The sequence below is a fragment of the Spodoptera frugiperda genome, chromosome 23 (assembly GCF_023101765.2).
Source record: "Spodoptera frugiperda isolate SF20-4 chromosome 23, AGI-APGP_CSIRO_Sfru_2.0, whole genome shotgun sequence".
Lineage (NCBI taxonomy): Eukaryota > Metazoa > Arthropoda > Insecta > Lepidoptera > Noctuidae > Spodoptera > Spodoptera frugiperda.
This window is the reverse complement of record NC_064234.1, coordinates 13,140,305-13,168,060: the sequence shown is the minus strand read 5'-3', so window position 1 is coordinate 13,168,060 and position 27,756 is coordinate 13,140,305. Positions and strand designations below refer to the sequence as shown.

Genomic DNA, 27,756 nt, shown 5'->3' with positions numbered 1-27,756 from the left:
GCATTCAGCCAGCGAGGCCGGACGCGAGCGAACGACCGTGTCGCTATTTAAAAAAGTTTAATTTCAAATTCGGAACTGCCGCTCTTTTGTCTGTCATTGCATTTTGTTGGATTTGATTGCAAGATTTAAATTTTTTCTGTGATAATCTGTGTAATAAAATAAAATAAAATCAAAATGGAGGGTTGCGGGATGAATTGTATAAAATATTTGCTGGTGGTCTTCAATGGAATATTTATGGTGAGTTATTTTTCTAATAAACTATTATTTTAGTTATTGACGCCATTTTTAAAGGTTTGTTTGAAAATAATTTCGCATTTTTTAAGTAGTTTATGCGACCGCAAACAGTTGTTTCGTACGTCTATTTTGATGAATGGTTATTTTTGTCACTGTACCGCTTGTTGTTTTCGAACCGGTGCAGTTAACGACTTAATTTACGCAGAAATATTTCAAACGATTCTAAAAAAGCAGTTTTGTTAGAAAAAATGTTACATTTAGAGTATTTTGCTAATCGTTCTGTTATTAAATCCGTGTCATCATCGCGGGAGATTCGAATCTCGGTCACGTTATTTTTGAACGACAACAAAAATCTTATTTTCGTCAGTGGAATGAATTTCACAGTGATGGCGAGTCTCAAGGGTAATTCTGGAATTGTACACATTGCGGCGTGCATAGTACGTAGCTAGCTGTATGAGTCATAGCTTGTATTATTCAAATACATATTATTGTGACGGTTTATTACTCATAGGTAATTAAAATTTTCACAAAGTTAGGTAATGAAAAAATATTATACACGTTTATTTTTATTTTGTCATATAAGATAACAAATTTTCAATACGTAGATAAAACGAATCAAACTAGAAGTGGGCGCAAATACGTAATTTCTACGCCTTTTTTTCGTGACGGTACGCGATATTTCAAATAAACTTATCAATCAGGTAAAATTAGCAATAATACTACGCCAGAGGATGAAAAAATAAAAACAGTGGGGTATCTCAGTTATTTCAGTAGCCATAGATGTTTTTGTAGATTAATTATAGGTTGTTTTTATCTATGTGTCCTATATCTCGGTTTCAAATACACTTAAAAACTTAATTGCATTAAAATTTTCTCACTATTAATGGATCTGGTATAAAGAGACAACACAGGGCTCTCTGTTTAAGGCCAATGAAGGCCTACAGAGGTACTTAAATGGCCTGTGTCGGCTTAACGAGCACAGTAGTGGCTTGTACTGTTTGTATTAGTATAATGAACGGTTTTTTTATATGATATATAGATATTTAAAGGATTATAATCCTTTTAGCAGTAGCTAGGGTTATAAGAAACGTGCAATCTGATTTCGGAGTTTAAGGCTCCGTTGTTTGAGTAGAGTAAGTCCTAAATCGCAGTCAGGACCTACAGAAATGATTGCTGTGTTAGTAGATACTATAATTTTCGTGACACACGAGGAACTCGATTAGTTTCATGCCACGCTGGGGGCTCATATCGAGTTCCTCGCTCTGTGATTAGTTAAACCAATAAGAATATAGTAATAATTAATGATTGTTGTATTTATTATGCTTAAATACAACAATGATTAAGCTGTTAATATTTAGTACTTCAGCAGATAAAGTTTGTTTTGTACTAAATAGCTGATATTTTGTTAAACTTATGCGGTATAACAAACAAACTCACCCATTTTTATCCAAAACCACACTTTGCTTAACTTTCAACTGTTCTTAACCAACATTGTATAACAAATTTTAAAACAAAAACACATACTGAACATTTTCTTTTTATAAAGAAATTAATTTTTAACTTCAAGTACTTTCGTATACAACATACATAGCACAGCTCCTAGCAACTCAATGAGCGATATCTTTAAACCAATTTACTTTTAACACAAGTCCTATTTTCCCTTAATAACGTCAGTGGTGGTGTTAAATTAAGGTATTCCCATAATTACTGTATTATTTGTTGTGACGTCATATAGGCACAGGAAATTGAACCATTTATTTCCGAGATGACATATAATTTACGCAAATCTATTCAGGATAGGAAGTTTACTATTTTCCTTCAAGTGACGTAGGTACAGTCGGTATCGGTATTGGCCCAGTGGTCGCAGAACTAAAAAGGAGTCTCTGGTCTTCTTTCCGGAAAATATTTCTTAAGATTAAGGGTGAGAGAGCCATGAATGAGCTGGCTCGACCGGTGTTATATCACGGTCGAGCAAATTACCGATGTGAAATACGTTAAAGTTGTGTTTCGTTGTGTGAATAATTAAGTTTATCGTAAGCCCAATTGCCCTCCTTCTCAATCTTCTCAATCCCCGGTTTCCCAACATCCTTAAATTCCTAAAATAATCTTCATAGAACGATTGATTTCTTACAAACTTAGTACTTAATTGAATGTTAATTTAATAAACCTAACCACACCAACATACGGGATGTCCCTGAAATCGACGTCCAAATGGCACTATATAATCCGTAAAGTTACAAAGATTATAAGAAAAAAATAAGTTGAGAAATACCCTGTCATTATTGTGATGCAAAAAAACTTAATTAATTAATTGACTTATCGAGAACATGATTCTTAATTTTCACCACATAATAGTGATAGTTGTGAAAGAATTTATAAGTATAAAATTGATATAACTCACTCTTTCTTTAAAAAAATCTGTGAACTTTTTGCTCTTTTTCTCACAATATGCAACTTAGTTCTCACTATCTAATAATACTACTAATCTACAATAGACAGACAGATGACCAGGCATATCTTCGACCCACCTGTTCAGGCATGCAACATACTTGTAGAATGACCTTAGTAGAACATCAATACTTTATACGTCTTGTCTGTCCGTCTAGGGCAAATAATAAATAACTCGACATAAGATACCAACAACGTACGTAGGTGTTGATTTATATTACTAAACTAGAGCAAAAAAGTGTCTAAAAATTAGTCTACTGACTGCGCGACGTCGCCGCGTCTGCGCACGCTGCTCATGATGACGGCGGATTTTTCTATGAATCGAAACTAGTAGAGCTTTTCTCTATTAATGAACGAGAACAAACCGTAATTTTTAGTTAACTAAGTATATGTCACGATAATTATTAAAAAAATATAACACACATATGTAGTATAAAGTGGATGTTTTCCTTACGCTCAGTTTAGCCTGCCTATTTACCATTAGCACAAAGCGTCACTCGTATTCGTGTATAATTAATATTACATCCGGATTGAGTTTATTTCCTGGTTCAAAATACTACCTCATGTCCTCAATATAACGGACTTTCTAGGTTTATTAAATATTCAAGCGTCTTGATTGGAACTTTTACCTATTTATACCTTATTTTATAATGGATCCTGACAACTGGTGGAACTTCAAAATATAACTGTGGCGGCACATGACAAATGACTGATGGCAAAAATCAACGGATGACGTCATAAATCCTACGTCCCACGTATGAAGTTTACTTGCTAATAAACATGGATAAAAAAATTCCAACAAACAACAGTTGAGCAGAAAGCCCGCCAGACATGATCACCTCGTCTGGATGGAGGATTCTACTTTTCTTAGGGAACTTTACTATCTATTCCCTAAATACCAGGCAGACCTTCGTCTCCCTTGTACTTATAGTATACTTTTTTTGAGGGGGAAATTATCCAAAGACTTGATTAAAAGCCACCCCGTTTCTACTATTGCTTCGAGCCGGAGCCCCTGTAACTCGCTAGGCCGCGTGTTACCGCGTTATAATAATATAACCTAAGTTTAGGTACAGTTTAGTACCTGAGTAGTCAACCTAACCTTAGCTCATTCAAGTTCATGATCATTATGAGTCATACCTTACTCATCATGCAATGACTGCAATGTAATATCATTTTTCTATTTTAAATGATGATTTCTTTACGTCATCTTGTAATAAGTTACTTCCTTTATGATTATATCTATAATTATTGCACATCATGAGCTCTTGAAGTGGTAAACATGGTCCACTTTACCAGCATAAACGTTTAGTTAGAGGGATCCTCAAAGTTGGCAACCTGGTACGTACCAATAAAAATATGTCATTGAAATCTTATTAGTAGTTTTCATGTACATTTCGAGTTATGTGGAAAAAAATAGAGTTTATGTGCAAATATACCTATTTATAATTGTAAGTAAATCTTTTTGCTATCCGTACCCTTAGTACGTGTTTGATTTACGTGGAACGAAAAAGTAACGAGAGCGCGTTTTGGCGCTCTTATTGGTTGGTTCGCCGGCTAAACTCGTACTAACGCTTCTGTAGATACAGAACCTTTGCTACTGAATTTTTCCGTAGGACTTACCTATTGCGTTGCAGGTATCCGTGGGTGGCGCTGATCGCTTACCATCATGACAATGTGATCCGTAGGCTTGTTGGTTTGTTGGACTATTCCATAAAAAAATCTTACTGCCACATATTTTTCGGTTTCCCCAAATTGTCTGACACTGGTCTATCAGTTTAATACAAAATGTTTAGTATAACGTCTATATGTTTTACGTCGAAATATAGAGCTCAAAGCGCCGAATTCAGTGGACCGTCGGCTTTTGAACCAGTCAAGCATTCAGAAGCCGGTTGTAGCAGCCGAAGGATATATAAATTACCGTCACGCTTATCTTCCTTACGTATGGAGAGTAACGAGTCAAACAAAAGCTTCTTATCTTTGGTAAAATAATGTTGGTATTTTAGAATTATTTTTTATAGTATAAGCCGGTAAACGAACAGACGGATCACCTGATGGTAATTACCGACACCCGAAACACCAGAAGCGTTACAAATGCATTGCCGGCGTTTAAGAAGGAATTTAAGGGTTGTTGGGGAAGATTGGGAAAGGTAATTGGGCCTCCGGTAACCCAACTCAAATAAGAAATAAAACGCAAGCGTTGTATTCTACTACGTCGGTTTTCTGTGAGGTCGTGGTATCACTCCGGTCGGGGCGGCCCATTCATGCCGATGTATAGCTCTCTCACACTTAAGAATTGAGGGGGGAAAGTCATCCTTACTCCTCCCGCCTTGGGAGAGGCGAAAATGTCAAACTCTTAGGCCGCGGACGCACAGGCAGGTGGCTTGCTTAGCGCCTAGTGTCTAGCGCGTCACTTAGCGAGTAGCCCAGTAAAACGAACGTTCTAAAATGAACACGACCGGCTGCACTGCGCGCTTAGCGCCTAGCTAGTCGCTTGGCGTGCATCCTAAGCGCGCGCGCTAGACACTAGGCGCTAAGCAAGCCACCTGCCTGTGCGTCCGCGGCCTTACTGACTAAAAACCACCCCGTTTCTACTCTTGGTTGGACCCGGAGCCCCGGTAACCTATTAAGTAGTCCGCGGCTAACCATGTGTGTTGTAATATTAATCAAGCAATTGTTTTTACACACTAGGATTTTCTGCAGTGTCGTGCTCACACATGTACATCAGATTCGGGACAATTTGTGCGTCATACAAAAATATTTTCTAATCACTACGCCAATTACTGTGCATTCAAATAGTATATCATTTTGTCGTGGGAATAAGCTTTAAAAGAAAATTCTAAACTTCTAAATTCATTTTCGTAAATTAAATGTCTGTTGACCATGAAAAGCACTAAATTAATTTAAACTCTATACCTACGTAATACAGTTCGATTCCCGTCTAAATCACATTGTATGAAGGACGGTTGCGTTTTTGTTATACGAACTAAACAAACGGACAAAAGCCGTCTGCTATAGGGTTGTCGATGGCATTACATTATTTGTACTAATTACTATTACGAATTAATCTTCGATTTTAAAATATTATTTGTTTTTACCCAATTGACTTGTAATGCCTCTGGTGTTTCAAGTGTCTATGGGCGGCGGCGATTGCTTGCCGTCAGCAGCTCGGCTTGTTTCATTAAAAAATGATATGAAAGAATAACTGTCCACACTGAATTATAAGGCCTCCGTCTTGTCACCTATAGGGATAACAAAAACAAACACATTACATGTCGTATTCTAAGTTTTTCTGATATACTAAATCTGTACGGTATGATTTTTTTGCAATAAATGATTTGAGTTCTAGTTTGATAATATTATCACACTTCTTTTTCGCTAAATGTTGAGATTTTGATAAGTACAAAAGTACATAATGTAAGTACTTATCCTTATGTTTAAATGCCCTAAATGACCGGAAAAGCCCAGAGATACTAATTATTTTCTCGTCTTTGAACACTACCACACAACCTGAGTTAATCTTCGTTTACATTCCAATAATATTGCTAATAAATCCTTGAACAACAATAATCAAAACATTAATAAAAATTATTCAAATACCTACCCAAGAAAAATATTTCGACAGCCCTGACCCAATCACCATTGCGTAGTCTACTAATGTCATAATGCTTTATTTATTCATCCGTTAACTCGAGTCGAAGCGCGTCCACGCATCCATGTGACTCATTACTTCTTGACGTATACATGTTACAGCCAAAGTAATAAATCTTGATATTATATATACTGTCTAGCAATTATATATAACGTCTACTCAATTTAGATAAAGTGATAAATGACACAAAATTAATCACATTAACTAGCAATTTTATATACTATCTTCGAAGACTTGGATAATGTAATAAAACGAGCAGCATGCAAACAAACATGCAGCGTACAGCAGGCAAGGTTTCCGTCATGGCTCCGGCGCTGCAGGCCTCCGGCGGCCCCACGCGTGCTAATCGTCGCAGACGGCTTTCGCTCACCACCGCAGCTTCGGCTTGTTGGCCGGCGTCGCCGGCCAGCCTCAGCCACGGTGGCTCGCTAGCAGCCTCCTGCTCCTCACTCCTACGCGCCTACGCGATTTTAAATTACACTCTAGGGGTAGGACAAACAAGACTACGTAGAGTCGGTTTTGTAGCAATTCTGTTCTGTCACTAACTTTTGTTTCATAGTATATTAAATTTTTAACCAACATTATTATTTAATTGTTACAGAAACTATAGCAAATTGGTTTGATCGAAATTATGTATAGGGCACTACAATTTCTCTACCACCATTTCCTACATAAATAATTAGGCCTACTAACGTTATGCGAATCAAATTTATGCCAAAACAAATTAGTCTTTGAATCTAAAGATTAATTTTTATTCTTACAAGTAAAAGTCTTGTGACATTTAGAGTTACACATGTATTATTACTTTGACTAACTTGGACTCCCTATTATGAATAATATCTATATATTAATACGTGAAGCAAAAACTTTGTAACAGTTTTTACGAAAATTGCGCGGACGTAGGAGCATAAAATTTGGTACACTTATAGTTTATGTGTAGGAGAATTGCGGAACGTTAATATTTTTCAAAAATAATGCTTATAAAGTACATTAAATCAATAAATAAAACATTACACACACATGCATAGTATCTGATCGTATTTGACAAAACGTCAAAGTCGATAGACATTGCGATGGTATTCTCACGTCTCTGAAAAGAGGTTTCTAATTGAAGGAGGTTTGGTTATTCATGATGCGCCGGAATATATTAATTTGAATTTTACAAAACTAATAGCAATTCGTTAAATACAAATTATCCTTGAACGTATGTTAAGTGGTATTGTAAATTAAATCGTATATGGTCGAATTTCGACCACTAGGCGACCACTAGTCCAGATAAAGTAATTAATTTATTACATTGTCTAGTGAATTTTGCGTTTATTTATGATTATTCATAATGACCAGTCATTATGAATAATTGCTATTTAATCACTCTGACTGTAACATACACACAGCTAGTCATCAAGCTATAAAAAAACCAGTTTATCATGGTCTCGCTTTGTATAATCTTTCCGCACATTCAAAGGTCTGCTTAAACTGTTTTTGCATAGCTTAATGTGTCGCACTGTCAATACAAAATGGACACCCGGCCGTTTGCTTGAATGAAAAAATACTGGCAACATGTATGGAAGATGCTCGTAGAATAAATTAATACAATTTTAAATTTTGTATTTCGAATTGGGAGCGTTGTGAAGCGTGTTTGAATTTTTTTTTATTTCTGTTGTAAAGTATTTTTTTGGGTTTACGTTTGGTTTCAACGCACTTGTATTGTAACTCTTCTAGTGATGTGGGTGCAAATGTCCATAGGCGGTTAAAAAGCTTGTTTTATCATCATCATCTTGATTATGAATGAAAACTAGCTAGCTTAATAATAACTATCATTTCAATGACAGTTTAACTGATCTCATCCCTGACTTATAAATGCCATAACAAAGTTTAACGTATCAGTAAGCTCGGGTTTCTTTGACCATAGGGGGTAACTTTGACAAAAAGTCCAATAAGAATCCAGAACAAAGCGTTTATCCGTTTTTCATTGATCTGATGATCGAATATTGATTGATCGAAAGTTTGGGTTAAAGAAATCAGATCTTATGATATGCACATAATTATACAAATAAAACTGATAGATATATCAAGAATATAAAAACAAACAAAAAAATCCACAATATTGGCACTTAAAAAAACAATTCACACAGTTTCTACAAGACAATAATTTAACACATGCCTAGTAATAATAAAAAACCGACCGTGATTTCTTAAAGCGTTGTTTTAATTTAAACGCTTCAGCACACATTTGGGATTTAAGTCGTGTCCATGTTTACCAGTATGTGGCCACTGTTTGGAATATTAATAACACACGTGGTTTGGGCCCTCCACGGTCACACACACTATGTACTTACTCAATCAAAGTTTATGTACTTAAGGACGAAAATCTAGTAGCTGTTTGACTTGAATAAAGTAGTTGTAATTGTTACAAACAAAATTGTAAGAACCTTATTAGGAGTTTAGTGTATTTTGTAAGCAAAACGAGGAAAGTAAGTGAGACCGATAAATTGAATAACCTTTAGGGAACAGCGAGTAAAGTTCCCTAAGAAAAGGAGGATCCTCCGACCAGGCGAGGTGATCAGCCTGGCGGGCTTTCTGCCCAACTGTTGTTCGTTGGGATTTTCTATCCGTGTTAATTCGCATGCAAACTTCATATGTGCGATGCAGGATAGTTATGACGTCATCCGTTGATTTGCTCGTCGATAGTCTATGTGCGACTTCTGTCATCTGTCACTTGTCACTTGTCAGAGTGTCGCCACATCACTCCCCCCCAAGACCGGAGGTCGATCCTGTTGAGACGGCTGTCGATGCTTGAGATGAGCGGTGCCAGAGCCAGTGTAGAATGTCCCTAGTTCCAGTGAGTCGGAACTGTGCCGCTGAATGCCCAGTGAGTCGGGTGAGCGGTGCAGGGTGATACTCCAGTGAGTCGGAGTAGTGAGGCTCGCAGTGTCCCACAGTGAGTCGGGGAATAGATGCTGCGAGGGTAGGTGCGTAGTGGCTGGCATCTGCGTTGACGGGAGGAAGACGTCCTCAGACCGTGTGCAGAAGTGCTGTGCCTAGACGCTGATGAGGCCGTAGGGAAGAACCAGGCTGCATATCTTCGATGTAGCGTGTGGTGGTCCCTGATGAGGCCGAGGATGCTGGTCGGCTGCGACTTGATTACCGTTCAGCGGAGAAGTGATGGGTGAGGGAGGTGGCGATGAGGATGACGGTGCTGATCTGCTCCGTGAAGGTTGCTTTCAATCACGTCGGGGTCACCACTTTAGGGAACAGCGAGTAAAGTTCCCTAAGAAAAGGAGGATCCTCCGACCAGGCGAGGTGATCAGCCTGGCGGGCTTTCTGCCCAACTGTTGTTCGTTGGGATTTTCTATCCGTGTTAATTCGCATGCAAACTTCATATGTGCGATGCAGGATAGTTATGACGTCATCCGTTGATTTGCTCGTCGATAGTCTATGTGCGACTTCTGTCATCTGTCACTTGTCACTTGTCAGAGTGTCGCCACAAATAAAAAATTTTAGTGCAAGATTAATTTCGTTTCAAAAACATACAAACATATTTATATTCCAAGTTTAATAACACAATGTCATGTTTATCCCCGAAGGGGTAAGCAGAGGTGCACATTACAATGTACAATGTGCTTTCCAAGGCATAGGGGTGTAACATCGAACTTCCTGTCTTCGAAGCTTGTAAATGTGCCAATTAGTATATGATATCTTAAGGTATCACCTCCTGCATGCTTTGCATCCTCCTCCATCCTTCTAAACACCTTGTATATCATGACATGTAGGTCTATTGTTATACAGTGTCAGTTTTCAAAACAACATAGTGTAGCCATAATTATTTACTTGCTACAGTACACACATAAACAAAACAATTTCAAGGAAACAATTTTCCATGATAAGCGGAAAATTTTCAATGATTCACCTCATTAAAGGGTAAATCGGACACTATCCCTTAATGTACGGGCCAGCGTACACGGCACTATATTTTAGACTTTATTATCTTGTAGTGAAGGTCTAATTTCGTTTGAAGGAAGATAGAGGGTATGTTGACCTGTTGTGGTCGGTATAAATGTCATTATAATAGTGTTTTCCATGACCGGGTCAGGTGGTGGTCATTAATATTGTACGGCGATAGGTACCTGTGTGTTTATTGGTAGCTGTCGTGTCAACATCAATTATGTACGCTCCACCAATCAATACTCGTTAATGCAGCTCTACTTAACTTCAGTATTTCTTATTACTTTTATTGAACTATTGTTTGTTTATGGGTAACTAACTTTTACTATGACCACCGCAGCGTGCGCAGAGTAAAAGAGAGTGAGCCGTGAGAGATTTTATCCCACCTGGGAATTGCACCCTGACTTTGGGCAGTTGCTTTTAGATTGCCCTACTAGAAAATATCCCATCTGGAAAGCGAACCCAAGATTTTTTCGCCGGGTTGCACTCGTGGCCAACTTGCCTTACGAAGCGGAGTAGACCAAAAGTCAAAATCGCCGACCCACCTTAAACGATGGGTGGTGATTAATCCTCAAATCTTCTTCGTATGAGGAGTTTTACCCAGCAGTGCAGCATATAAAAGCTGATGATGTGATGTGAAATAATTATACCTCTTAGCCTCATTCACTTGGACGGCTATTACTATATTATCCACATAACAATTAAGTGCTACGTCCAAGTCCTCGACGTACAATACATGTATAAATGGAATAATGGTCCTGATGTCATGCGATGCTATCATGTTGGTAACAATTAGACCAATTTGCTCAAATACCTACAAACGGCAGATGTCCAACAGATTTACAAGAGCACACTTCGTTTCAAGGTCCATTGCATTAAAATTGTTTGGAGAACTGTGTTTCAACGTAATTGATTGTGATTAATCGGTTTTAAGATTCCCAAGTTTTAAGTTGATCGATTTTACGCAACATTTTTTTAAAGAAGCTTCTGTTATGATGTCCACTGGTGGACAAAACCCTTCCCTTAGTCCATTAGATAAATCAGCTTATCTAGAATAGGCGCAGGTTAGCTGAGTCCGCTTCTACTAGTGCCAAGCAATGTGTACCAATGAATGAGTGGTTTCCACCACACCACACCAACATAGCATAACACATCTTTGATAAAAAATTAGGGTAAAGATCCCATTACCCTAATTTTTGACATGCATCAAAAACTTTCACTGTTTTAAATTCTGTTCTTAAATAAAACTTAAGATGGCCGTTGCATAATTGGCAATTGTTTTTTATCGATTACTTTATAAATATTTATCGACTTTCTCTCCTTTATTTAAGGCGGTTGTCAATCAAACCTCATGTTTGTAGCCTGTCCTCATTACCATTGTTTTTATGTACGGAAATCTGCAACATATCAGGCTTGTGTCTTCTGTTTTTATTTATTACGATTTCTCTCCCATCTTTGAATGGATCTACTGCTTTTTAATTAATTTATTCGTTTAACGCTTTATTTTCTTCATATTAAGTGAATAAATGATATTAATAATCAACCAGTAAATAATCAAGTCTACTTACGTCTGATTAATGTCATGTTTAGTAGTAATATAATGCTAAATAAATTATATAAAAATAACTATATACATGTATTTTATGGGTTCATAAATAACAGCCTTATAAAAAGAAATAGCATGCAATATAGGTAACCTTGTGAGCAAAAATAGTAACAATCTCAGTAGGTACATAGTATATTATTACCTGACATGACATGTTGGTATAATTATAGAAACATGCCTCATGTCAGATGAGATCAATGGCGTTGAAGATGCTGTTACATCCTCAAATGATCATTTATAAGTACTTCAAACAGAAACCGGTTTGCGATTATCATTCGTGTTTGCACTAAGATATTCTTCTGTGCCGTGGGTAAACATACAAGTTCACATGTACATTACACCCAGACCCGAAACAACAATTTGTGGATCACACAAAGTGTTGCTCTGTGCGGGAATCGAACCCGTTACCTACACGTTGCCCGGCAGCCAGTTGCCCAGCCACCGAGCCAAATGTGCAATCTGAAAATTTCACTTAGCACTTTAAAATGTTCTTAACCACCAAATCACAATTTTTCTTACTTACATATTTCTCTCATGACATTAACTCTTCTGTGCTATAAGCCAAATGCCATTAAGCGCTATATGACGTCAACCTCACGCGTCCAGCATTGGTTCAGACCATGGTGCGGAGCGATGTAGCTTGGTATGGCGTATCCTCCGTCTGCGAAGCAGTCATGCTAGCTAAGGAGGAGGCGGGGCGCGTGAGAGAATGTAGCTCCTCACGCCTCAGTAGTTGCGGAAGACACTCTGGGTGTCGGGGATTGCGCGACTTACAGTCGTAATTAATTACTGATCTTGATCCAACTAAGTTTGAACACTAAGCGTCCTCATTCTAAGACATGTATAACTAAGAGCCTTGGATCCCGCAACGAAGTTAATTTAGAAGATATTATTAGAGGAGAAAAAAAACACGATAGATTTCAACTTCCCTCGATGAATTGGTGTGGGATATGAATTCACCATTTTTAGATTAGAACTGCTGTACTATGGAACTCTACGACGATTTACTCGTAGCACATAAACGATACATAATATAGGTATACAATACGGAATTGATGACGTCATACGTCACACACGGAAACCATTACACATGCGCTCAGTTTAGTAGATATGACACAATGGCGTAAACGATGGAGCCATATTGCCATGATTTAGTATTCACAGTCTATTAATCGAATACAGTGATATACGTAGTGCTTGTGACAAAATGGTAGGCCAAGCGCAATGGCTATGCAACTGCAAAACGTATTGTAGATTCAGAATTCACACGGATTCACACATTCGGTTCAAATTATATTATTTGTATAATCCACTTATCTCTAATATTAAAACAATGTTACGAATTATTATGTAAGTAGATTAAGTACTTTTGCGGGACCCAATAGTTGAAACATATTGCTGTATAAAATTAAAAAAAAAAATTACACTGTGGATGCATTAGAGTGATTTGATGTGATTTATATTAATAATATTTATATACCTAATAAAGTTTAAGAGTTTATTTATTTGTTTGTCTGAACGTGATAATCTTCTGAAATATTGTTTTCGCCGGGCGTCAACTCTGCAACATGGCGTGATCAACTCTACAACAAGCTCGCAACATGTTGACAACGACTCAGCAACATGTTGTTAAACAAATGTTTACTATGAAAATGAGGCTTTATTCTAATAAACTACTTAAAACACTCTATTAGAGAAAAAACATTTTACTCCATTTAAGGTTATGTTGTTTTCATGATGTGTCACATCACACATCAACAGCCTATAAGTGGCGACTGCTGGCCAAAGGCCTCTCCTCACATGGAGAAGGCTTGAGCATTAATCACCACGCTTGCTCAATGCGGGTTAGTTGTTCATGTTGTGTATTATTTTGTCTAGACTTTAAAAAACCTAAAACACTGTCATTAGATGACGGACAAATACTATTATGTGCAATAAAGGTTTTTCTACAACAGGTCTTTATTAGAAAAAAAAACGTTAGCACGCTAATGACTGATACCTACAGCGCTTTATAACATACAGTCACGCAGATTTTTACTGAAAACGTAATTGTAGTAGTATTTTAATTTAGACTGCCTAGCAGATACCGGGGCTCCGGTTCAAAAAGCTGGAGTAGGAAACGGGTGGTTTTTATTCAGTAAGAGTCTAATGTTCAAATACTCAAACACCACTCAATTTTAAGTCGCTCTCAAAAATAGTTCTGTCTCTATAAATTCTTTGTAAAATTACAGAGATAGTACGATATTTAAGCACAACTTAATATTGAGTAGCATTTCTGGATTCGGGGGTAACACTTCCTCTCGCCTCGCCTAAGATGGGAGAATTCATTGTATTCTCCCCTCAAAAATAAGTAGTATTTAACAGTAAATAGCTGCGTCGTATAGTTTCGTTCTCTGCTCATCTCCTATTAATCGTAACGTGATGTTTTATAGCCTTCATTGGCCTCGAAATTAGTTAGATTATAAACGCAACTGATTCAGTAAATAAATAAATACTAAAATAGAATCGCCATGTAGGACGTGCCCGCTGACATTGAACGGAATACCCATACTAGCCATACTTGAACAATACCTTGACGCCCATCACCCATGGCAACGTGACGTCATCCCTGCCATGCTTTACCTATTTGCATACATTCACACACGCTTGTTAAGATGGGATATTACAGTTTAAGAATTATGACACTTGACTTATACTAGTTACAGTCTTGCGTTTTTAGTTTTTATTAATACACTTCATTCTAAGACTGCCTCGTTGGCCCAGTGGTTGCAAGTGCGACTGCCGGGCAAGGGGTCTCGGGTTCGATTCCCGGGTCGGGCGAAGTATTACTGGGCTTTTTTCGGTTTTTCGAAAATTTCTCAGTGGTAGCACGGAGTCTGGAAATGTGCCCGGTATATGGCAATAGGCTCACCACCTATTACATGGGACTTACAAAATAAATTGTGAAAGGTGGGTGTACACAGTGGTATTACGTGCCATAATGTGCACCTCTGCCTACCCCTTCGGGGATTAAAGGCGTGACGATATGTATGTATGTATTCTAAGTGGAGGGCTAAAGGGGAGGCCTTTGTTCAACAGTGGACGTCTTCCGGCTGATGATGATGATGATGATTATAAAATATACACCACATGTATTGGGGAACAAGCTCGTCGTTTGCATTTATCTTTTTGCTAATATACTAATCAAGTAATAAAGAACATAATGCTATGTGCATACATAATTCACATACTTTAAATAATAATGCATAATGAACAAAAAAGTAATGCGTTTGACGGGAAACCCAGTGATCGCAGTGGCGATGTGCAACTGAATAATTTCCACAAGGTCGACGTGACGTCATCGTCCATACAATTTTCTATAATCTAGAATTATCCATGAAGCAGTAAATTGGTAAATAGAACTAAATTCGACCGCAATTTGTCCATATACACGGGTACATAATAGATAGTACAAAATCTCTTTATAAACACTTTTTTATAAGGTGGGAAATCATCCAATGGCTTTCCCTTCTCAACTCGTACTCTTTGATCTTCGTACTCTATGCCTGAGACCTGGTAACCCGCTAGGTAGTCCTCCGGGTTGGCATTAGTCCTACTGGGCCCCATCTCTTTGAGGCTCGCGTGGATACCAAAAATAAAACACTAGGTACTTTAAAAGTCGATCATTAAAGTTTATTATAGTTTGCAGCATTATTTTTACACTAGAGCTTTAAATTCTCAGTACTTAAAAACCATGTAATATCCATGGGTAGGTTTACTTTCAATAGGTACATACACTTATCTTAACTCTGTGTCTTAACTTAGAAACCGAAAGCCATTATATCTTATCCAAACAGATGTTTCAACCGCTGCACTTATGTACTTACTTACACTTTTATTTTTAAGATTTAACTTAGTGTTAATAAATTAGGTCAACGCATCTTAAAATATAATACGACGTCTATATTGAGTCATTTCGAATAATGACAAATCCACATTTGCAAAAGGTCAAAACTACAACTTGATTGTTCTAAGAAATAATCTACTTTTACTGCGAAATAGTTTGGAAACTTTTGACACGGACTCGTGTAGTTTATGCTCGATTTACGACCTACTTCCTTTCGTTTCTTGTAAACTACGCTGAAGGGCGGGCTGACCCATTTTAACGACCCGTACATCAACCTGACACGGTCAGTCGTGACTGTGATGATAGCAATCTCTGATTTATATTGTTCGTTATAAATAGACAGGTCCTCATTTTCGTTATGTAGATATAGTACCTATTGTTTTCAATTATCATTATCATCTTTTTTCAATTTGAAAGAAAGAAAGAAAAATCATTTATTTCACACGCAAAGCCAAAAAAAAGCAATGACAAGTTACGTATAGCAAAAATTTGACAGTTCAGCATGTGCAAGATAGGGCCTTGCGTTGGTATTCTACTGGCCCCAAAGTTGATTTGAAGAGTTAGTCGTTATGTTAGCGATCTCTGATTTATAATGTACGATATAAATAGCTTGTTCTTCATTACTATTGTTATGATAGATTGATAGTTGCTATTGTTTTAATCGTCATAATCATCTTTTTTCAATTTGATATGCGATAACAATTTCGTTAAATGGGTATTAATGTTTAACGTTATCAAGTCATAAAGTTCATTATTAGCTCTACGATGAATATCTACACATAGACACATTAAGTCTCAAGATCTTATTTATAACACATGTTATACTTGCGTATATTGATATTTTGTAATCAATATCTACAATTTCAGACCGTAATACTCTCTGTATGCTCGTTTACTGGATTATACCATAAAAAAGTGCCTCCGTATTTTTTCGTCGGTCTAAAATATACTGGTCGGGGGCTCGTCTTGATAGATGTCCTTATTAAAATGGTCACATGTACACACTAAACTACGTAATATCGATAATAAGAAGAGTCAACTTGTCCCATTGACACTATAAATCACAGCTCATAATAGTATAAGCGCTGGCAACGTTTTTGAGAGAGCATTTCAAGAAGGCCAGTTTTTAGATATATTATGCCTCTCAGTCTCCCAGACATCATACGGGCTATCTGGCACCTGGTAGTCGTTGCGTTCATCAGTGCGCATCGCATTTGTACAGGTAAAATTTCAATTTTTCAAACCATTTCAAGAAGTTATTTTTTATTATTATTATTTTTATTGAACTTATAGTAACATGAATTTCTTATTGCCAGGCATTTTTCATGTTGTTTAAGGTCTGCCAGGCGCCAATTTTGAATTCAAAAAAAATATTTTTCAAATCATTTTAGTATGGCTGAAATTTTAGTATGATGTTATTTAAGTAAGAAAAGACCCAAAATTAATTTGCCAAGCAGTTATTCGGTTGCTAACCTTCAGCCAGACCGATCTAAAACTGAAAAATGATGTAGTATCATTTCGCTTGGTCTAGAAATATTTGTCGAACGAATTACAGAGAAAGGGATTAAACAACCGGCCAAGTGCGAGTCGGACTCGCCCATGAAGGGTTCCGTAGCAGCAAGTAGACGACTAAAGAAAAAAGTTATAAAATAACTTGGTTTTACATAGTGTTTTTATGAACGACAAAGTTATATTTGTGGTTTTGGAAAATGTTTTATTTCTTAAAAACTAATAATGGTATCTCGTTCAAACCAATTTTAGTTGAAACATTTTATTGAAATGTATAGCATATATTTTTTTAATTTCCTCACTCTCTTATTTTAAAAGTTAGAGGGGGGTACACTCATTTTTCCACTTTGGAAGCGTCTAACTTACAAACGATTGATTTTGACGAAAAATGGCTTTAGGTACCTTAATGTTTTTTTAGACCTATCCATAGACACCCATCACGGTTAGGTTAGCAGAAAATATTTTTTTTTAAATCGGTTCCATGTATGGAGTGCCCCCTTAAATTTTTAAATTTATTAATTTTTATTCAAAATTCGAATAGCGGTTATCGAAACACATCAATCTACAAAGTTTCAACTTTGTAGGCCCAACAGTTTGGGAAATAAATGGCTGTGACATACGGACGGACGGACAGACAGACGGACAGACAGACAGACGGACAGACAGACATGACGAATCTATAAGGGTTCCGTTTTTTGCCATTTGGCTACGAAACCCTAAAAACTATCAAATTAATTCGTAAATTAATACGGTATCAAAATACTAATTTATTTTTGTACAAAATTAAGATATCTCAAGTATAAAAATAAACATAAAATTGAATGGTTACATGAAAATTAAGGTTAATTATTAGGCTTACTCACGTATTTGTTTGACGAGGAACTCGACTAGTTTCTAGCCATGCTAGAAGCTCATCTTCAACTTTAGTCGAGTGTTTCGGTAACCGCTATTCGAATTTTGAATAAAAATTAATAAATTTAAAAATTTAAGGGGGCCACTCCATACATGGAACCGATTTAAAAAAAATATATTTTCAGCTAACATATCCGTGATGGGTGTCTATGGATAGGTCTTTAAAAAATACATTAAGGTTCCTAAAGCCATTTTTCGTCAAAATCAATCGTTTGTAAGTTAGACGCTTCCAAAGTGGAAAAATGAGTGTACCCCCCTCTAACTTTTAAAATAAGAGAGTGAGGAAATTAAAAAAATATATGCTATACATTTTAATAAAATGTTTCAACTAAAATTGGTTTGAACGAGATATCATTATTAGTTTTTAAGAAATAAAACATTTTCCAAAACCACAAATATAACTTTGTCGTTCATAAAAACACTATGTAAAACCAAGTTCTTTTATAACTTTTTTATTTTGTCGTCTACTTGCTACTACGGAACCTTCATGGGCGAGTCCGACTCGCACTTGGCCGGTTGTTTAATCCCTTTCTCTGTAATTCGTTCGACAAATATTTCTAGACCAAGCGAAATGATACTACATCATTTTTCAGTTTTAGATCGGTCTGGCTGAAGGTTAGCAACCGAATAACTGCTTGGCAAATTAATTTTGGCCCTTTTCTTACTTAAATAACATCATACTAAAATTTCAGCCATACTAAAATGATTTGAAAAATAATTTTTTTGAATTCAAAATTGGCGCCTGGCAGACCTTAAACAACATGAAAAATGCCTGGCAATAAGAAATTCATGTTACTATAAGTTCAATAAAAATAATAATAATACAAAATAACTTCTTGAAATGGTTTGAAAAATTGAAATTTTACCTGTACAAATGCGATGCGCACTGATGAACGCAACGACTACCAGGTGCCAGATAGCCCGTATGATGTCTGGGAGACTGAGAGGCATAATATATCTAAAAACTGGCCTTCTTGAAATGCTTGTTTTTTCAACGTTGCTAGCTCTCGTACCATAAGTGACGTGGGTGTTACCAAACAGTAATCGGCTATTGCAATTTGCTACTAATTGACAACGCCCACTGCAAATTACATTGGCCACAGTTTTTGGAATATTTCGTAATAAATTATGCTAGTTACTTGATTTATGATCAAATCAAGTTATTATTATCAATTAAACCATTTCAATTTGTCTAAAATGAATTAGCTTAAGAGTGAAAAGCTACCTGTATGTATTCGTCTAGACCCGGGATTTTATGTATTGAGACATCTATACCTACTAAATATGAGATGGGCTTACTGCCCTAGTCCTTCACTAGCTCTGAAGCTAAATATAAATAGATATGTTATAATGTTATAAACATGTGAATAGTATGATGAAAGAACCACAGTTAATTAAGGAAAATTTTGTTAGGTTCAGTTTAAAGTGTTTATTATACAGCTCGTGCTCCCTCTGTCCCTATTTAAATATCATACCCCTGTAGATAGCTTTTACTCTTCAGTCGAGTACCACTACCGAGAAAGGCGTCCCTGTTTCTCTTCCCTAGACCGAGTAAAGTTTATTAACATCAATAACAAACTCTCACTTTTCTTCCAGATCTTCGGGATCGTGATAATAGCAGCAGCATGTGTGGACATGGGCATGATCAAGGGGTTCGCTGGCATGGAACCGACTGGTCACGAAACTGACGCTTTGCTGATCGCTATTGGAGTCCTCATCATCATCATAGCTGCCTTTGGCTGCTTCGGCGCCTGGAAGGAGAGCCCTAAACTGTTATATATCGTGAGTAGTACATTCATCATCCACCATTATCATCATTGGTTCCTCTCATGTACCATCATTACTATATTCATCCTTCCAATTAATTATATCCTGGACGAGATAATGCAGTGTATCTTCCATTCATTTCTTCGGTGCAAATAGCCCAAACGGTCATCAACATTTGCAAGAAGATGGCACCATAAGAAGAAGAATTGATAAAAATCCACGTAGCGTTGTCAATAACAGTTTTTAATACATTTAATTTATAGGAGTGACACACGATATAAAACTCAATGCTGGCGCTTTTAGAAAGTATGGAATAAACCATTAGGCGACCATGAACACAATAGAATGGAATAAAGATTTGAAGTAAGGAGCAAGACAGACGCAACTGTTGACAATATTTAGTATAACCTTGAAACAAATAATATCGACTGCGGACTGCGAATCACCAATAGACGCGTTAATTGGCCAATAGAGTGTGACGAAAAGTGGCTACTACGTCGCGACGCCGTGTCAAGCTTATGTATACTGCAAAGTTTTTATTTCATTATGAAGTGTGTTTAAGGTACTTACATTAATCGAAAGACGTCGATAAGTCCTTGTACAATTGGTCAACTGCGCAGAAAATAACTAAAATGTTCTTTCTAAATGTACCTAAGAACCAATTCAGAAAGATAAAAGTCAGGAGTGGAATTTATAATTTTATGAACTTGATATAAAATACACAAAAAGATTTTGTGTTGTAAAATATGTAAATATATTGTAATTTCTACATAGCTTCGTCATACAACATGGTAACTAATAATACTTCCAAATTGACCCCTTGAACATTTTTTTACGAAGATTGATAATGAAATAGCAATTTTTGAGGTTGACAATTTATCAAAACTTATAGTTACATTAAATCCGACGAAAACTATATCAGAAATAAATGATGACCTAAGTTCACACATTGCCACTCATCGTGTCTGAGTAATTTAATTAAAATTTATTGTTACTAGGCCGAAGCTCAACCACACTTGTGACCCACCTACTCAAATCGTGACTTTCGCCTATATTTCAAAATTGACCCAAAAACGTAATTGGTCATGGGCAGGTCTCACTATGGTAATAAGGTCGACCGATGGATCGCGTTGTCGGTAAATGTTCTATTGTTTTGTTCAAGTCACTATATTATTTAGATAATGATGAGGAAGATTTCAAAACAAACATAGATGGGTTTGTACTTAGTGGGTTAAACGGTTGTATAGAGAAGTTGATTGGAGAAGCAAATATTAGTCTGCCTAACGGAGCGTTGATGATGATGATGACGATGACAGGATATCTGTTAAATCAGTCAATGGTGCATTTAACTCTTATATATATAAGAGTAGCCTAGTTTATTGTATAGCTAACACACATTTCATAAAAACTATGTCAGTAGGGTTGATACGATAGTTCAATTTAGGTTAAGTTCGACACGTAATAGGAAAAGTTCAGAAAGTACCTACTCTGAATTTCGTTTTGGCTGGGAAGTTATCACGCAATGCTGGCTGTCAATGTAGAAGGCATCGTCGAAAGAAAAGCTATCATTACACTCTGTAGAAGAGATACAAGATAGAATGGAAGTTGTGCAACTGAATTAGTAACAAACATTCATAGAAAAAGAAATGCTAAAGAAAATGTACTAATATTTTACCTGACTCGTGAAGGAAGTTCATGGACTACAGCCTTTTTTAAATTCAATTTATGTTAGTTCTCCACGGACTCGTGGTCCATGCTCATGTTATACATTGTTTTTTCGGACTACATTAATTAATTCTAATCAAATATATGTTATTACAAACCTTGTATTATGAATTTTAGGATCTTTATAATTAAAAATATTATCATCTACATTATACTTAGGATCTCCCTCTTTAATTCTCAGTTCGTCGGCTGCCTGATCATCATCATCCTCCTGGAGCTATCCGTTGGCATCGCTGCTGCTGCATTGCGTCCTCAGATTGAGAGCACCCTCAAATCCCAACTACGAGCTTCCTTCATCAAGAACAAGTCTACCAAGGAAGAGGATTCTACCTACAGGGAATTCTGGGACCGCGTCCAGACTAGCGTAAGCTTTACATACGTTTATACATTGAAAGGTCCTCATTCTTCACTAATTACTTTGAGGCATCTTCTGCTACTCAATCAAACCTATTTGATAACGAGATTAATAGTGAATTGCAATACGTCCTCAAGTTATACCTGATCATATTTTATGGACTATGGCGGCAAACGAGCAGACTTATCACCCGATGGTAAGCAATCGGCGTCTCGTATGAAAGCGTAAAAGCCCATAGACACCTGTAGTGCTAGAGATAACCAATCCAGTAATCCATCCACATAAGACCTGCGTCTTATGTGGATGGACTAAATATTGTTTTTCGTATATTAAATCCGAAAATATAAAATATGATATGTTATTCCTTTCATTACTCATTGTATATAATGACCTGTTTTTAACAAACCACAGTAATTTTCAAGTCACACTTACTGAAGTAGTAATTGCTTCCTGGAACGTTAGAACAACTGCTAATCATTGTCATTCGGAGCCATTAGGTGTCTGTATATGTATACAAAGACATATAATGTGTGTATCTATGTGTACAGTCACGTGTATGACACGCCCAGGTAGAGCTTAATGAGTAGATATCGATTGTAGATTTCTATCAAATATTCCATCACTTCAGTACATTACACAAAGTAAACAAGTTAATGAATAAAAAGGATAACTAAGTAATGAAAGTGACAAGTTCTAAGGGCCTAGGTTTAGTGAAAAAAAAACTTCATACACTAGACAGTTCTTATGTTAAATCAGAGTTTAAAAAGGCACTTTAAAAACGTCTTAACATAGGTTAGCTTTTATAAATGATACTGAATATTTTAGCAGTACTGATTACACAGTCTCCGGGTTTTAAAGCTGTTCTACAAATAGAAGTTGTTTCCAAGCAACGTCATCACCATCGTTATCTTTACCTTCTAGCTGGAATGCTGTGGCATCACTGGTCCTGACAACTACGGAGCCTCGGAGCCTCGCATCAATCCTTCCTTCAGCTGCTGCCCGAACGATGGAACTGACCACTCCGCTGAGATCAAACGCTCCAACTGCCTCTCTGATGGAAAGTACTACAAGGAGGGATGTGAAGACAAAGTGCTTGGAACGATCCATAGCGCCGGCATGACCGTCATCGTTTGTGGAATCCTCTTCTGCTTTTTGGAGGTAAATTTTGAATCTGTCGTTTTGAATAGAAAAATTAGATTGGATTTGTGATGGAAACTTAATTTCCTGTTCGAAAAGTCTGTGCTCTACCAAGCTGAGCTCTACTCTAACCATAAAAAATCCTCATGGACAGTTCAGTCCATTGACAAAAGATCGATCTGAGTCACATGAACTTATTAAATAAAGACCTTTCTTGGATTCCTTCATTCCTTGTCTGGAAGGAAAACGAAAATCATGACCACATGATAGCTAAAAACGTCTTAAAGAGGAACTCGACTAGTTTCAGGCCATGCTAGAGGCTCATATCCATGAGCAGCATTCCACTACATACGACGCGGCGTTTGTCGCGTTGCTACTGACATAATAATTAATTTAGTATGTCTCACAAAAGTTCTAATAAAATCTTTATACTTGCTTTGTTTAAAGTAGTATTACATAAATCCTAGAACCATAAAATTTTACCTTGGCTTTAGTGGACGTGCTAATGAAGCAATAGTATTGATCGAAGAGTTCCAAGAACTGCCTTCATAAAAACACATACAAAGTTGATAAAAGTTCTTTGAAATAATATTACAACACTAGTAACATATTCTGGCTAATTATCTACCTGACACGCCTACCATATAGTTAATAAGTTTTCGCGACAGAAATTAATGTGTAAAGTAAAATCACACGACAATGTAGCACGCAGTTTTGACAAACCCGCAATAGAGTAGGTAATACTTTGCATGTCCGAACTATGTTCGCGTGGCAATTGTGGCAAGGATTTATATTATAAACGCCACTACTATTGTAAGTCACTAGGTTATCACGCTGCCTTCCCAATTATCACGGCTAAGGCTTCCGTGATACGTGTAAAAACTTCTTTTGAAATTCTTGTTTAGATTCTAAGTTTAGAAAAATGGCCTTGTTTTTTGTAACATAAAGTTTTAACTTAGTTACAAGTGAAAAGAAAATAACAATTCTGATTTAGTTCCTTGTTGGATGACTAGTGGGCTTTAAATCCAACTATTGGTAGGCCATTTGCAATTATTATCACTCCACCTAGAAAAAATATGTTAATACCGATTGTAATTGCTCACGAAAGAATTGTCAATGGCTAAACTAATATTATGCGACTCCACGGCGCCACTTTGTTAATATAAGCACATTTTATTGTTATCAACACTTTCATATATATGAAAATGATAGCAGGATTGTGCCTGTCTACTGTCTGTCGAATGAAGAAGTTTTTCTCGCCTTCTTCATGTACTAGTCATTTCTATTCTAGATATTGGTTACTAAACAATAAGATAAATCTTTTTATTTTACAAGAAGGACTTTTATAGAACATTTATTTTTACAATATCTAGAAAATATTATGTTATATATAATTATATCAACGTTTATTCCGCGTACATCGAGAGACTGGAACAATCTGCCTGCTGCAGTTTTTCCATCCGATTACAATGTGGGTGTCTTCAAGTCTAGAGTGAATAGGCTCTTAATAAACTAGTGCGCCTCACCATCAACGATTACATCACTACTTACCATCAGGTGGGATTGTAGTCAAGCATTAGTTTATATCGAATAAAAAACTTTATTTTGGCCTAAATAACATAGTCACGGCAATAGCAAGGACTTTAATGAGTTCGTAACCCTTAGTAGGGCCTTAGTGACGTCACGTGGGTCACGCTATTCGAAAATTTTATGCTCCGCAATCTTACATCTCTGACCTAGGCCGAAGGCTTTAACTACTGCTTTATTGAACGTTCAGCTAATCTAGATGACCTCCTTACATGCCTAGGTATCGTAAAAAATGCTTTAAATAAAGGGTCTTAAGATCTAGTTTGCCGATAGACCTCTTTTATGAGGACGATTATAAAAACTTTTTTTAGGTTAAATGTGCTATTTGAATCGTTAGATGTTTGTTGTATTTTATTGATAAGTAATTGGAGAGAATTAAAAAAATAAGTGCTCATTAAAAAAATCTTGTATTTTCCACTACAAACTTATGTTTGTAGGAGTCTAACGGAGTGATACATATCTTAGGGACAATACTGCACGGTTGGCGCGGTGGCTGGATAACCGGCTGCCACGTAACATGTAGCGGATTCAATTCCTCCACGGATCCACAAATTGATATTTCGGTTCTGGATGTCATGTGTATGTGAACTTGTATGTTTGTAAACGCAATGAAATGAAAATTAAAGTTCTAAAAGTTTGTTTTTCTAATTCCAGGTTGCAGGCATCGTACTAGCCCTTTGGTTAGCGCACTCCATAAAAACGCAGGGGAAGAGCCGGGAGACCGCTTAATTCTACACCTTAGGCACATAGTCACAGAGTATAATTTCGTATGCAATGCACTATACGTAAGCTAAATTAAGTTACCTTATTTATTTAAGTATAGAGTTTATAGAAATTGACGTCCATTTCGACGTCACTTCTGACATAGTGACGTCGGAAATCTGACGTTGAAATAATAACGTAATGCGTAAATTGAACTCATTAATTTAAGATGTTCGGGATGAATAACTATAAAGATTATGATTATGATAATTTTATTGTAACTTTTGTAGAAGCATTTAGATTCGATTTCCATTCTACATAAGGTTTTAATTACACAAATCATATTACAATCATACAAAATTAATTTAAAATAAATGAAGTTTTCAAAAGGAATTTTTACACCATAATAAATTATTACCTACCGTTATTTTAAGTATTTTGATACGTTATTAGTTTTCTATTGAATAAACTAGAGATGGGTTGTAACAGGTTAAACACTATATCTGTTATAACTGTTACTGTTACATAAAAATAACAGATCCAAATATCTGTTACTAAATAACAGCCTGTTATTATTGTACGGACGATAAAACGTCCTCTTTATCTAGTACTCTTTAAAACCGAAAATCGTATAGAAAATAGATATAAAAGAGCATTTTAATTAAAAAACAAAATTTTCAAATAAAAAAAATTAAAATTATAAATTGTAATTATTTTGAAACAACAAAATTTTCTCTATGTCAATTTTAACTGAAATTGCCATAGAGAAAATAAAATAAATTATACGTATTTTTTAAAATGGTCACTGGTCAGGCCTTATAACACTTGACAGAGAGAGAGAGCAACTAAATATAGAAGTCACTTTTTCCTTACTATTTGTTCTTGCAAGACCACCGACTATATTTTAGGACTAATAAATACTAGGTGCTTCTCTTTTTAGCGTCGTTTAATCGCTTTAGTAAGAGTGAGAAGTAAACATGTTCCGAAATAAATAATAGGTGTGTCTCTTTTCGCAAAGGTCATTCATTAATGAGGAAAAGAGAAGAGATTGAATACGCATGTACAACAAAGGAACAGCCGTACGTAGTAACCTATGGTATTGGTAACAACTAACAGTCGGTTTGTGTAAGGACTGTTACAATGAATAATAGTAATAGCCGTGGTAACAGGATTTGAGGGTCTGTTATTAAATTAACAGATAAAATATGTTGGCAGTAACAGTTGTTGTTACTTATTTGTAGATATCTGTTACTTTTATCGGTTACGATAAATATGCCTCACTCCTAGAATAAACCAAAGCTATAATACAGTAATTATATAAGAGCATTATATAAGAACAAAGATGATAAATAAAATTATTATAAAATAAAAAATAAAAATAACGAAAGTCAAAAATAGTCATGAATAAAATAAACTGAAAAGACGACAAAATAAAAGGTAAAAACCTATTTCATAATTACGGTATTTTTTAAATGTATGTTTGATAAAAGAATAATAAAAATAAAGAAGTAAGAAATGGTCCATTAATTAATCTTATTTATAAATAAAATCTGAAAAACTTAAAGTAAAACTACTTCCATGAAATATAAAAATATATTATAGGAACTTCGTGATAACATTAAATTATCGAGAGGTTCCAATTTTATGTATTGAAAGTTTAGAGTCGACTGTATTTGCGAAAAACTGAATGTATTAACTACTATAATGTTATAACTTAGACATAATTTAATTTATAAGTTTAACCATCAATATGTAAGTATTGAATGCTTTACTAGTCATTAATTTATTAACATTATGTGTTTAATGCGCGTTATCACCAAGTTCTCTTATTTTTTAAGGAACCCCAAAACCGAATTAGGTGGCATTTAATGTAATTTTGGTTTTCACCAACCTATAAGTGACACCTAACAGTACAAGAAAGGGGTTAGTTTATGTGCTACGTCATGCTATTTAACTTTCAGTTAAGTGACAGTTTCAGGGTGCTTTGCCACCAGAGATGTGTTATGCTACGTTGCTGTGGATGCGTTTGGCTTCCACCAATCATGGCTCATTGGGACACATTTAGCACTGGTGGAAACGGACTCATTAAGCTATGTTTTGAAAGATGCGTGCTATAGATGATTTATATACCCGAAACATCGCATACTCGAGCTGCACATCTTAAGCACAGTTACAAAGCTCAGTGGAAACAGTCACATAGTTTCACAACTTAGCTATTACATCTTCGTAGCATAGCTACATAGTACATCTCTGGGGGAAAAGCACCCTTAAAATTATCAGTGAGAACGGCGATA

At 36.1% G+C, this 27,756-nt stretch overlaps 1 protein-coding gene across 1 annotated transcript; it reads left to right on the top strand.

Moving 5' to 3' along the window:
• On the top strand, positions 1–27,500 carry LOC118267205 (23 kDa integral membrane protein). Its single transcript, XM_035581048.2, has 5 exons — positions 1–237; positions 19,786–19,971; positions 21,863–22,045; positions 22,958–23,194; positions 25,415–27,500. Exons 1-5 carry the CDS (start codon positions 175–177, stop codon positions 25,487–25,489), a joined length of 744 nt encoding a protein of 247 aa, XP_035436941.1. The 5' UTR covers positions 1–174; the 3' UTR covers positions 25,490–27,500.
• The last annotated feature ends 256 nt before the right edge of the window (positions 27,501–27,756 follow it).

Bases quoted from the DNA above. Each gene is read 5' to 3' on its own strand.
- LOC118267205 (XM_035581048.2), top strand. From the start codon at position 175: ATGGAGGGTTGCGGGATGAATTGTATAAAATATTTGCTGGTGGTCTTC. The intron at 19,972-21,862 runs GTGAGTAGTACA...TTTAATTCTCAG, and splicing joins GCCCTAAACTGTTATATATC to TTCGTCGGCTGCCTGATCAT. The intron at 22,046-22,957 runs GTAAGCTTTACA...TTTACCTTCTAG, and splicing joins GGGACCGCGTCCAGACTAGC to CTGGAATGCTGTGGCATCAC.